Source organism: Talpa occidentalis, unplaced genomic scaffold, assembly GCF_014898055.3.
Source record: "Talpa occidentalis isolate TD23 unplaced genomic scaffold, MPIMG_talOcc4v2.1 talOcc4.2117, whole genome shotgun sequence".
Taxonomy (NCBI): domain Eukaryota; kingdom Metazoa; phylum Chordata; class Mammalia; order Eulipotyphla; family Talpidae; genus Talpa; species Talpa occidentalis.
This window is the reverse complement of record NW_023602205.1, coordinates 22-14,106: the sequence shown is the minus strand read 5'-3', so window position 1 is coordinate 14,106 and position 14,085 is coordinate 22. Positions and strand designations below refer to the sequence as shown.

The 14,085-nt window shown below is 43.2% G+C and overlaps 1 protein-coding gene across 1 annotated transcript; it reads left to right on the top strand.

Annotated features, from left to right (window-relative positions):
- The first annotated feature begins 8,997 nt into the window (after positions 1-8,997).
- Positions 8,998-13,089, top strand: LOC119253854 (tectonic-1-like). The gene is made up of 2 exons (XM_037521114.2): positions 8,998-9,245; positions 12,814-13,089. Exons 1-2 carry the CDS (start codon positions 9,026-9,028, stop codon positions 12,936-12,938), a joined length of 345 nt encoding a protein of 114 aa, XP_037377011.1. The 5' UTR covers positions 8,998-9,025; the 3' UTR covers positions 12,939-13,089.
- The last annotated feature ends 996 nt before the right edge of the window (positions 13,090-14,085 follow it).

Sequence of the window (14,085 nt, the reverse complement as noted above, 5' to 3'; positions counted from 1 at the left end):
AAACATGGCGGCGAGGAGACGCTGCGAGTAAAGATCTCCCATTAAAAAAAGTTAATAGGGAGGAAAAGCGGCAGGTCCCAGTGAGAACTGAGACAGGGAAGATAAACGGACGACTCCAGCAAACTGCCCGAAGAAGAAAGTTGCCATAAAGAGGACGAGAAGGGAGGGAAGCGCAGAACCCTGCCCCCCCCGCCCACAGAGGCGGCACTCTCCGACCGCAGAGACGAGGGAAACAACAAACTAAAACGCCCAACAAGAAAAACGGATGCAGCAAGTGGGACTGTGAGTGGAAAGGAACTATTTCAGCACACCACACCCCGTGAACGGGAGCTGAGGCGAACCCTGCAGGATCCACCGCGGAGGTGAGCTCCAGGCGCCAGTAAAGAGAGCCCCGCCCACCAGGAGGAGCCCAGCACCAGCACACAGCCCCAGCCGCCCGGTAAGCTTGCGCGAAAGCGGCGCTCGGATTGCAGCTGCCCAGGGCCCTGCGCCTGCGACCTAGGCTGGCGGGGAGACGGCGGAGGCCCTCCTGAGTGAGCAGGAACAAGGTGCCCAGGCAGGGGAGCGGGATTCAAAAGGCGCCATTCCCGCGCCACTGATCTGGGCTATAGCCCGCGTCCTGGAACTGAGGGCTTTGGAACTGAGACCCGGGCGGAGGCCCTCCCTGAGTGAGCAGGAACAAGGCGCCCAGGCAGGGGAGCGGGATTCAAAAGGCGCCATTCCCACGCCACTGATCTGGGCTACAGCCCGCGTCCTGGAACTGAGGGCTTTGGAACTGAGACCCGGGCGGAGGCCCTCCCTGAGTGAGCAGGAACAAGGCGCCCAGGCAGGGGAGCGGGATTCAAAAGGCGCCATTCCCGCGCCACTGATCTGGGCTACAGCCCGCGTCCTGGAACTGAGGGCTTTGGAACTGAGACCCGGGGCACGAAATTAGGGGCGTGGGTTCCCCACGACGGTGGGGCACAAGGCAGACACAGCACCCCAAAGCCGTTGAGGTGTACCCTACCATCCCCGCTCTGCTCCCTGTCCCACGGGGTGGAAAATCAGCTCCCCAAGGGCTCTAGGAGAGATCTCTGGTGCCACCTAGCGACTTGACCCCAGCACAGGCTACTGAAGGAGCTAGTGGCCAGCTGGGGAGTTAGCCCACACCGGGCCCCTTCTGAACAAGTAGTCTGAGCCCACAGGGAGAGCGAGCACCCACAGCCGGGGCAGACCAGGCGCGCAGAATAGTGTGCCTGAGACCAGAAGCGCAGGGAGTGTGTCCCACATCACCATTTTAGAACAGGGACATTTCTTCAGTAAAGACTACCTGCAGAAGGCTTCCTCAGGAGCCAGAGGTGAGCGGGGGAAGTTCGCCCACGCCAGACCCCCTCTGGCCTGCAGTCCAAGCCCAGAGGGGAGCAGGAACCCACCGCCGGGGCAGACCAGGCGCACAGGGGAGTGTGTCCCCACATCGGCATTTTAGAACAGGGACCTTTCTCCAGTAAAGGCTGCTTGAAACTGACAGATGACTCCTGGAAGAACCAGAGGGGAACAGAGAAGCCCACCCAAGATGCCGGCAAGTCCCAACAACACAGTGTCCCAACGCATACGGCAAATTAGAAAACAGACAGTAGGGAGGAGAAGAACCACACGCAACCTAGCAACTCTCCAGAGAAAAAGCACACCACAAAAAGAAAGCCAGCCCCCAGATTGCAACGACAATAACTTGGAAGAATTTCTGAGCCTTCCAGAAAGAGAATTTAAAATTGCCGTGATTAAAAAACTGACAGAAGTCATAAAGGAAAACAATGATAAGGGAAAAATAATCAACGATCAGAAGAATGCAATTGAGTCCCTAGAGAGGGAAAACAATGGTCAGAAGAAAGAAATTGAGTCCCTAAAGAGGGAAGTAAAAGAAATGCAGGAGATCAAAGAATTAATGGAAGAACTAAAGAATTCTGGGAAAAGCAATGAAAGCAGAATAGATGAAATGGAAGAACGAATAAGTAATCTTGAAGACACAGAAATAAAAAGAACCAAAACAGAGAAGGAAAGAGAAGTACGAAGGAAAAAGAACGAAGAAAGACTTCGGGAACTATCGGACTCCATGAGGAAAGGAAATATAAGAGTTATAGGAATACCAGAAGGAGAGGAGAGAGATGTAGGAACAGAGAAAATATTCAAAGAGATAATTGAAGAGAACTTCCCAAATGTGAAGAAGGAGCTGAAAATTGATATACAAGAAGCAAGAAGAACACCAAACTTCCACGACGAAAGGAAAAATACAGCAAGACACATAATAGTAAAGCTCCCAAGAATCCAGGACAAGGAAAAAATAATGAAGCTGGCAAGAGGGAAGAAACAGATAACATTCAAAGGAAAACCAATCAGGCTGACATCAGACTTCTCCGAAGAAACACTACGGGCAAGGAGAGAGTGGAGGGACATAGTCAACAGACTCCAAGAAAACAGATGCCAACCAAGAATACTCTATCCCGCAAAGCTCTCCTTCCTCTTTGAAGAAAGAATATGGACCTTCCCAGACAAACAGAAACTCCGGAATTTCATTGCAACTAAACCCCCACTCCAAAAAATACTACAAGGAGTTCTAAAGCCAGAACCTCAGAGCGACGAATAACAATGAAAGAAGGCCAAAAAAAAAAAAAAGTTATTAAAAGAATAAATAAATAAAATCAAAGGAAAGACAAACACAATGGCAAATACAGATGTTAACATATCAATATTAACTCTAAATGTAAATGGACTAAACTCTTCAATAAAAAGACACAGAGTTGCAGCCTGGATTAAGAAACAAAACCCAACCTTTTGCTGTCTCCAGGAAACACATTTAGCTACAAAAGATAAAAATAGGCTCAAAGTTAAAGGATGGAAAACAATCCTACAAGCAAATGGACCAAAAAAGAAAGCAGGAACAGCTATACTTATATCAGATAAAACAGATTTCAAACTCAAAAAGATAAAAAGAGACCCCAATGGTCACTACATTATGATCAAGGGGACAATACTTCAAGAAGAAATAACACTCATTAACATATACTCACCAAACGAAGGAGCACCAAAATATATCAGACAACTGTTGTCCTCTCTGAAAACAGACATCAGAGAAAACACATACGTAGTGGGAGACTTCAACACACCACTATCAACAATGGATAGATCAACAAGACAAAAAATAAGTAAAGAAACCAAAGCTCTAAATAAGACCTAGAGCAATTGGGCTTAACAGACATCTATAGAACACTAAACCCCAAAAAAACGGAGTACACATTTTTCTCAAGCGCACACGGATCATTCTCCAGGATCGATCACATACTGGGGCACAAGACAAACATCAACAGATACACCAAGATTGAAATCATATCAACCATCTTTTCTGACCATGAAGGCATCAAACTAGAAATAAACCATAAAAAGAAGGCAAGGAACTTTCCTACCTCATGGAGATTAAAAACCACACTACTGGAAGACCATTGGACTAATGAGGAGATCAAAGAAGAAATTAAAAAATTTTTTGAATTGAACGACAAGGAGGACACCAATATCCTAAATGTATGGGATGCAGCAAAAGCAGTAATAAGAGGAAAATATATAGCAATAGAAGCTCACATCAAGAAACAAGAAAGAACGCAAAGAAACAACCTAATCTCGAAGCTCAAAGATCTAGAAAAAGAACAACAAGAAAACCCCAAAACCAGTAGAAGAAAAGAAATAATAAAAACCAAAGCAGAAATAAATGAAATTGAAACTAAAAAAACAATCCAAAAGATCAATGAAACCAAGAGCTGGTTCTTTGAAAAAATCAATAAAATAGACAAACCCCTAGCCAGGCTCACAAAGGAAAAAAGGGAGAAAGCACAAATAAACAGGATCATCAATGAAAGAGGAGAAATCACAACGGACACAGCAGAAATCAAAAGAATAATCAGTAACTACTATGAACAGTTATATGGAAACAAGTTTAACAATCTAGAGGAGATGGACAAATTCCTACAACTCTACAATCACCCAAAGCTAGATAAAGAAGAAATAGAACACCTAAACAGACCAATTACAATTAGCGAAATTGAAATGGTAATCAAAAACCTCCCCAAAAACAAAAGCCCAGGACCTGATGGATTTACAAATGAATTCTACCAAACATTCAGAGACGAATTAGTGCCTATCCTTCACAAACTCTTCCAAAAAATTGAGAAGGAAGGGACAATACCAAACACGTTCTATGAAGCCAACATTACACTAATACCAAAACCGAACAAGGACAACACAAAAAAGGAAAACTACAGGCCAATCTCCCTAATGAACACTGATGCAAAAATCCTCAATAAAATTTTAGCTATCAGAATCCAACAATGTATCCATAAGATAATTCACCACGACCAAGTTGGATTCATTCCAGGGGCACAAGGATGGTTTAACATCCGAAAATCAATCAACGTTATCCAACACATCAACAAAAAGAAATATAAAAACCATATGATAATATCAATAGATGCTGAGAAAGCTTTCGACAAAGTGCAACACCCATTCATGATAAAAGCCCTTGAAGTTCTTGGGATACAAGGAACATACCTCAACATCATAAAGGCCATCTATGACAAGCCAACAGCCAGTATCATTCTCAATGGTGAAAAGCTGAAAGCAATTCCATTAAGATCTGGAACAAGACAAGGATGTCCACTCTCACCATTGCTTTTCAATATAATACTGGAAGTCCTAGCCAGGGCAATAAGACAAGAGAAAGACATCCAAGGAATCCAAATAGGAAAAGAAGAAGTCAAACTATCACTATTTGCAGACGATATGATATTATACATAGAGAACCCCAAAAACTCCACAGAAAAGCTAATTCAACTCATCAATCAGTTCAGTAAAGTGGCAGGATACAAAATCAACACGCAAAAGTCAGTAGCCTTCCTATACACAAACAATAAATCTGAAGAAGAAGAAATCGAAAAGACCATCCCTTTTGTTATTGAAACAAAAAAAATCAAATATTTGGGAATAAATCTAACAAAAGAGGTAAAGGACCTATACAAAGAAAACTATAAAACACTGTTAAAAGAAATAGAAGAAGACACAAAGAAATGGAGAGACATCCCCTGCTCATGGATTGGAAGAATAAACATTATTAAAATGGCCATCCTTCCAAAAGCAATATACAGATTCAATGCTATTCCAATCAAAATTTCAATGTCATTCTTCAAAGAAATAGAAAAATTATTGATGAAATTCATATGGAATCACAAAAAACCCCGAATAGCCAAAGCTCTCCTGAAAAAAAAAGAAGGGAATGGAGGCATCAGACTCCCAGACTTCAAACTATACTACAAAGCCATAATCATCAAAACTGCATGGTATTGGAACAAGAACAGACATACAGACCAATGGAATCGAATAGAAAATCCAGAAATAAACCCACAGATTTATGGTCAACTAATCTTTGACAAAGGAGCAAAGACTATGCATTGGAGCAAAGAAAGTTTGTTCAATAAATGGTGCTGGGAAAACTGGGTCGCTACATGCAAAAGAATGAAGCTTGACCACCACCTCACACCATACACAAAAATCAACTCAAAATGGATTAAAGAACTAGACATAAGACCTGAAACCATAAAATATATAGAAGGAAATATAGGCGAAACACTACGTGATTTGCACATCAAAGACATCTTTACAGACACATCACCCAAAGCAGTGATAGTGAAGGCAAAGATAAACAGCTGGGACTATATCAAATTAAAGAGCTTTTGCACAGCAAAAGAGACAATAACAAAAACAAAGAGAAACCCCACCAACTGGGAGAACATTTTTGCACCCAACACTAATGATAAAGGACTGATCACAAAAATCTGCAAAGAGCTGATGAGACTCAACAACAACAAAGAAAATAATCCAGTCAAAAAATGGGCAGAAGAGCTTAAAAGAAACTTCTCTGAAGAGGAAATGCAAATGGCCAACAGGCATATGAAAAAATGTTCAACATCACTTGTCATCAGGGAAATGCAAATCAAAACTACCATGAGATACCATCTTACACCAGTGAGAATGGCACATATTAAAAAAACTAGCAACAACAAATGTTGGCGAGGGTGTGGAGAAAAAGGAACTCTTCTGCACTGTTGGTGGGAGTGCAAACTGGTCCAACCACTGTGGAAAGCTGTGTGGAGATTTCTGGACCTACTAAACATAGAGCTTCCATATGACCCAGCAATTCCACTCCTAGGTATTTACCCAAAGGACACAGAAACATCAATTCCAAAGAACACCTGCACCCCTATGTTTATAGCAGCACTGTTTACAATAGCTAAGCTTTGGAAACAACCCAAATGCCCAAAAATAGATGACTGGATCAAGAAGATGTGGTACATATATACCATGGAATATTACTCAGCATTCAAAAAAGATAAACACATGCAATTTGCTGCAACATGGATGGCGCTGGAAGGGATCATGCTCAGCGAAATAAGCCAAAAAGAAAAAGAAAAATACCGGATGGTCTCACTCATAGCAGGAATCTAGAAAACTTAAATAATGGACCAGGAAAATGAAAAACTATAAGAAAGTGAAAATCAAAATCAACAAAAAACTATGAACCAGAGACACTTTTAGGGGGGCGGGGGCGGGAGGGGAGGGATTGGGGTCAGAATGGGGGGCGGCAATTGTATGGGGAATATAACAATAAAATTTATAAAAAAAAAAAAAAAAAAAAAAAAAAAAAAAAAAAAAAAAAAGAATGTAAGGTCTGCTCAGAGAGCCCTTCCGCCTCCATAATGCTTCAGGAAACATTTAAAGAATGAGAACAGTACCTGGTGACTGAGTAGGCTGGTGGGGAATGGGAGGTGGAGAGGAGTTGAGGATTATTTTCTTTGGAGTGTTGATTTAGAAATCCATCCCTAGATTTCTCACTACAATCAGGACTGCAGTCAGTTCTTACCCAGCCTGGATCTCACTGTGGTTCTCAGCAATCTCTTTATAGAGCTTGATGATTCTGTGTCCCTCTTTGTAAGATAAAGGGTTCAGGTGAGTAAAGATGGATATACTTAGCCATAAGAAAAAATAAATACCTAATTTTAGACAGATTAGCAGTCATGATGTTAGTAATAAAAATAACAACCACAGTAATAACCAATTCACCCCAAACCACCAAAGACCAAGACAGAGTGGTTAACACTACCTTGGAAAGTCATCCTCAGTTGTTTCTTTTTCCTCCAACTAGCTACTTCTGTCTTTGTTTTTTCAGACTCCTTAGATGCGGCAGCCTCCAAGTGCAGAATTCCAAAACGTTGAATTGTATTGATTCCTCCCAACACTGGCACAGAGTATAAGGAATTGAGAATGCTGCTAATCCTAGAGAAACAGATGGGCAGTTTTAATCACAAACATTCACGTACAACCCAAATGCTGCAGTTCGGAACAAGATATGGAAATATATCTCAGTCCCTTTTTGTGTCCTTCCATTCTAATGAGGTAACTTGCCAAGGCCAGGGAAGAAAGAATCCTCTGGGTTGAAAGATGAAAAAAAAAAAAAATGGCTGGGAGAATTATGTCATCTGTGGAATGAAAAATTGCAGTGTTTCCAAGGTTTGCAAAGTTGATCCGAGTTAATGGTACCCTCTTTTTGACATTGTAAGACGTCATACAGTTCATTTTTGGGCTATCTACTACAAGATTGAACAAAAAGGGGTGGTGGGATCATTTCCCAAACCATGTCACAGGATTCCAAACCTGGGCTATCACACTTGAAAAGGACCTCAGAGGTCACATTAACCATAAAACAAAATGTTAGAGCCGAAGGCACTTTATCAAAATTTAATCCAACAACCAAAATTTCAAAACAAAATTGAACAAAGTGATTCACATTAAGGAATAGAAAAGGAAATAGAGACCTGGAAATAAAAAGGTTAAAAAAAACAACAATGCTATTACTGGATTTAGAAATTATGAGATAAAGGTTTGGAAAATACAGTGGTGGGTTTTTTTTTGTTTTTGTTTTTTAATAAATGGGAAGCTTCATATCAGTTATTAAAAGTGGCCCAGAATTTCAGTCAGACTTTAATCCTTTGCACACAAAAAATTGAAATATCGGTATTACAGATTTGATACAATTATATTTTTATGCAATTTCTCTGGAATGACACAGGAAGGTGCTAAAGGTGTCACTGACGATTTAACTCTGCTATATAAATGTAATAAAGTAGGTGTATAGATACTGCTTGACACTTCTGAACGGGTGTGCATTTTTTGAATAAATGCCATGATATGTTTAGTATTCTGGCATCGACTTGTTGAGTTGTAAACAGATTAAGTGTCAAAGATATAGCCAACACCGCCCTAAATAAGCTAGTTTAGAATGGAAGGGTTTCCCCAAGACCAGGCCATTTTGGAGAGTTCCCGAGATTTGCCTTGTTTTTCCTTTTCAAGACTTACACATCATTCTACTTAATTTCTGTCCATGTTTTCTGTCTTTAAAGTTATGCAAAGTCCACTTGCCCCTTTATCACAACACAGTGAACAGAAATTACCTGGAGACCATCTCCCACGCGTCTAAGACAAACTGGGGCGCGGGATGGAGAAAAGCTGGGACCAGGACGCGATCTTAGGGCTCCGCCCAAGCACCCCACTAGCAACTCCAGGAGGGCGGTTTCCAAGTACCTGTCCTCAAGCCGCTGCGTCAGGGCTTTTGTCAAAAATACTGATTCCTGAGCCCAGCCCTAGACTTACTGAGCCGAAACGCCCTGGGATGGTACCTACAAAGCCGCCCTTTAAAGCCAGGGCCCGCCCCGCAGGGAACGCACAGGTGGGACGCGCAGGCTCCTCCCATTCGGCACTTGCCCCGCCCCGTCCCTGGCTTCGCCCCGCCCCCCGCCCGCCCTCCGCGGAGCGTCACGCCCAGGCCCCGCCTTCCGCCCTTGCGCTCTCGCGCGGCCTCGCGGCCTTTTCCCGTAATGCCCCGCGGCCGGCCGCCGTGGTTGCTAGGCAACGCGCGGTCCCTGCCGCCGGCCGCGCGGGGTTGGGCTGGACCATGGGACCCCGAGGCGTCCCGCCGCTGCTGCTGGTGCTCCTGGATTGCTGGGCCTCTGTGAGCGCCCGGGCCGGGGCCACTCCGGCGGTGACGACGGAGGGCCCGAGCTCTACGGAAGCGGTCCCGATGACTCCACGACCCTCCTTGTCGTCTGCGCCCCCGGGGGCCCCCGAGACTCCCAAACCTTCCTCCGGTCCCAGGCCCACCCCGGTCACGGACGGTGGGTACCAAGTGCCAACGCCCGGGGGTCCACAGGAATCCAACCTGGAGGGTGGCGCGGCGAGGATAAATAATAATGATAGTTAACGTTTGCTGAACACGGAGGCATTAGTTGCAAAGGCATTTTCACCCTCTCTGCGGCCCTGGGAGGCAGGCGTTCTTATTCCCTTCTGCAGATGAGAAAGTCGAGGCGTAAGTGGGATCAGTCTGTGAACGTCCTTGCAGTTGGCCTAAATAGCATTAATGCCAAAGGTAATAATGGAGGAATCCTTGCAGCTTTGCATCCCGAGTCGAAATTACATCAAAACTTTGTACAGATATGGGAATTAAACGCTTAGGATGCATTGGCCTTTTCAAAAGAGACGCCAGAAGCCTAGCTTATTAAATGTGACTAGGTCAAAGCCATTGTTTACTTAGATCATTAACACCCAGAATTCCTCCTGTGCAGAGTGGGAGGTGGGAAGTTCTGGGGTACAGGGGTTATGCCCACTTCTTAGTATTCATCATTAGAGATAATCAACATATTTCCCAGAAAGTGCTCTTACTACTGGAGTTACACATCCAGCGAATCTTTTACAACCTAATTTAATTTGGATGACTTCAGGGATGTCTGTGACTCTGAGACTGAAGGCACGATTTTGTATTTATTCATTTTTCCAGGATGAGGGTTCATAGACACAAATAGTTTCTCAAGAGTTTGTGATCTCAAAAAAAATTTTTATGCTGTGTGATCTCAACAGGTATGAAGTATTTTCCCTCACTTAAGAGAGTAAGATATTAAGTTGAGTAAGGCTTAGAATTAATAAATAGAAAACTCATCGCTGACCGACAACCTTAACTCTAGGACTTCAGTTACTGAGCCAATATTTCTTCAAAAAATTTTATAATTTCGGGCCTCCCCGGTGGCGCAGCGGTTGAGCGCTGGGTTGCGAAGCTGCCCGCGGCCTCTGCAGCGCCGGTTCAATCCCCGGCTGCTCCCCGGCCACTGGAGGAGGGTCCCACATGGCGCGCAGACCTCTCCTGCCGCCCGCTGCTCCCCTCGGCAGTGTACTTCGGTCCTTCTGCCTGCTCTGCTCCCCGCTCTGGCTCTGGTGAGTTCTCTCACCCTCCCGTGCTTCTGACTGTACCCAGTGCATGTATAAACAAACAAACAAATAAATAAATAACATGCCTCTATTAAAAAAAAAAAATTATAATTTCTTGGGCCTCCATGGTGGCGCAGCGGTTGAGCGCTGGGTTGCAAAGCTGCCCGCAGCCTCTGCAGCGCCGGTTCGATCACCGGCTGCTCCCCGGCCGCCGGAGGAGGGTCCCACATGGCGCGCAGACCTCTCCTGCCGCCCGCTGCTCCCCTCAGTAGTGTACCTTGGTCCTTCTGCCTGCTCTGCTCCCCGCTCTGGCTCTGGTGAATTCTCTCACCCTTCTGCGCTTCTGACTGTACCCAGTGCTTGTATAAATAAATAAATAAATCTTTTTAAAAAATTATAATTTCTTTATAAATTATGAGTCATTTGTAAGAAAACATACACAAAAATATATTTGTTATTTCAATATATGTAATCAAAAGTTTTATATTGAAACTTGATGAATGAGTAGGAAAGTTAAATCAGTGATTAATTGAAACATAGAACAAACTACTCAATGCCTGAAATTCCCGAAGGTTTTTGGATCTGATTGTTTCTCATCTATGTAAGTATTTATCTGTTAATGCACTGTCTCCCCAAATGAAGCTGTTCTTGAAACATCATTATTAGGGCACGTGGTTTGGGGGATGTATTTGCACTTATCTTCATATTTTGAAGGGGCCCTCTTTAGACCTGTGAAAACAGTGATAACAAACAGTGAAAACAGTGATAACAAACAGCACTGGCATTTCCTAACTGCTTACTGTCTGATAGGCACTGTGGCATATCTCAGTTAATTCTCATAACAACCCTATGATTGAGTTATTCTCATTTTCAGGTAGGTGAGTTATTTGCCTGATTTTAGGTCACCCTTGGTACCTGCTGGAGCAGCGGGCTGACTAAGCATGGAGGAATGGTCAGACATTTGTAGCCTGGGTTACAGGTGGAAGAGAAGAGTCATACCTTTCATCCTGAATCTGAGATGTGTTCATGAGTACCCTGGCCACAAGCCAGGCATGTACATACGAAGAGGCGGAAAGAGCAGCTGACTGCTGCCTAGACCCTTCGAGTTCTTAGCCCACACTTGCAGGTTGATTAAGTATACTCATCCCAGAGCGAGACCTTTTCATTCAAGTGGAGTTATTAAATGCTACAGCTTTTTCCTTAGTAGTCTTATAGTTACCTACAAAAGTTTTAAGCTTTGAAAAACAGATCAGGATCGTAATTTTAAAACACATGGCAGGGAGCCTGTACACTGTTTTTTTTTTTTCTTTTTCTTTTTTCTTATATTGGTGTGTTCCGAGTTGTGTTATCATTTTACTAAGTACATAGAGTAGCCCTTGGCTCGAGAGAAGTGTTGAACTTACGGGGGAAACTTCTGTATCCCATGGTAAGAATTTAGTATTTATTCAAAAAGTCATTCCCGTTTCCTTATACTTTTCTAGAGTATGTTAACTGTACTTTTTTTGAGCTACAGTTCAGTGAAGTAACTCAGACATATAAATAAGAATATTGTATGGACTCTACCAGCATTAGCTTGAGATTTTTGAAATCTAAGTTGTGTATTAGGTAAGCATTTTACAGACGTTTCTTATTAGCAGTCACAGTGGGGCTGGAGAGTGTGGGCCCTCACAGCTCCACTGTGTGTGGGGGCTGGTTTGGTGATCCCCTGGGTGTCAGTATTTCTCCTGATGGCTTTATAGAATGGATCTGAGGGTAACCTCAGAATTTGCACACAGAATCTTCATCAACCCAGTAAGAACTCAAGACTCTGAGAGTCCCAGAGTGGCCTCTAGCTCACGCCTCTGAGCCAACGGTAGCAGGTTAACACCACGATGAACAGGCTGCAGAGGTTGTACCCCTAAAAACTCAATGTTTGGGCCACTATGGTGCCCACGAATCCCATGTAATCCCCACCTTAACCAGTTTGTATCTTGCCAAATAACACATGAAGATGGGTTCAACATCAAAATTGATGTTTACGCCCTAGGAGGGGGACCAAGCTTGAGAACCTCGGTTCTTTGTGGCCTCAGGGGGCCCTTCCCCTCTGTCAGAATCTGCAGAGAAAGGGTCTGGGTCTGGGCAATATTAAAACAGTGGATCTTAAGGCCGGAGAGGTGATTTAGTGTGCTTGCACTTAAGCCTGTCTTAATTATTAGCATCAACTGGAACGATCTCACAAACTCTTAAGTCTAGTCCATAGCCAGCTCACCCCGTCAGTCCTTGTAGGTAGAGCACAAACAACTCTCCAAGTGAGCCATGCTTAGCTGCTGTAGAGAATCTGGGATTGAGGGGTGTTCAAACCCACTCATTTTCATTTCGCACATTTTCCCCAAAGTGCAGTAGGAAAAATAAAATGGACCTTTTGCATGGAATGGGTTTTTGGTACATTGCTGTGACAGGGGACAGTCACTACCTGCTGACCATGACCCCTGCTTGTTTCTGTAGTTGCTGCTCTGTGTGTCTGTGACTTGTCTCCAGCACAGTGTGATGTCAACTGCTGTTGTGATCCTGACTGCAGCGCCAGCGACTTCAGTGTCTTTTCTGCCTGCTCAGTTCCAGTTGTCACGTAAGTTTATGACAAACGCGGTTTTGATGAAGAGTATAATGAAATCTGTGTTCAGAGCTTGCATTACATTTCACTCTGCTCTGTAAACAGGTATTGTGTCACATTTTGATATCAGCGAGTTAGTCTCATGGATAGTGAGGGTGAAAGTGCAGTTTACTTTTATAGCTTTTGTTAGGGATATAGAACTTGTAACAAAAATTAAATAGGGAGGCTTTGTTTATGCTTTTCTGGTATGTAAATAATAGGGATCCCCACAGTTCACATTGTAAAGCAGAATAATGGAAAATGGCATTGTCAGTGGATCACAAGGTGAAGGAATAATCTCCTCTGAATGATCTGTTTCTAGTAATTAAGATTCAAAGCTTTTTGGAAAAATAGAAGCACTTATTTGGAGATAGCTGATTTAAATTCAGACTTATTGAGTTGAAGCAATTGATACTTAATAGCTTGAATGTTCTTTGGAAGTACAATGTGGTTTTCCCATGAGAAACTATTTTACTGACCGCTGGGAAGTTAGAATCTCCTTCTTATGTAAAAATGCTCAGAATAGGGTATTACAGGCTATAATATAATAGGCTGCGTGCACTGCTTTGTAGCTCAGCCTTGTTTGAAAATCATTCTGCCTTAGTAAGTACCAGGAGCCTGCGGATGAGGTTCCTTATTCTTGAACTCGTTGTTGAGAATGTTATTTTTTTGAATTAACCAATACTGTTGTTTTATCTTTTCCCCACCACAGCCCTTTCACCCCCTCCCTTTTAGCCTCAAAATCTCACTTTGTTCATTATTGTTCACTAGCTTTTATAAATATTTTTGTCCAATTGTCTGCTGCCATTATTTGCCTTTGTCATTCTGACTTGCTTTATCGCATATAATTCTCTCAAACTTGTTCCATATTGCTGTAAATGGCAGCATTTTGTCTTCCTTGTGGCTGAATATTACCCATAGTGTGCATAGACCACATCTTCTTGCTCCAGTTCTTTATCAGTGGGTACTTAGGCTATTTCCATGTGTCTAACTATTGTAAATAATGCTGCAGTGAACATTGTAGAGCGCACAGTTTTTGAATTGATGGTTTCATGTTCTTTGGAGAGATGCCCAACAGTGGGATTGCTGAGTCCTATGGTATTTCCATTTTTTGTTTTTAAAGATAA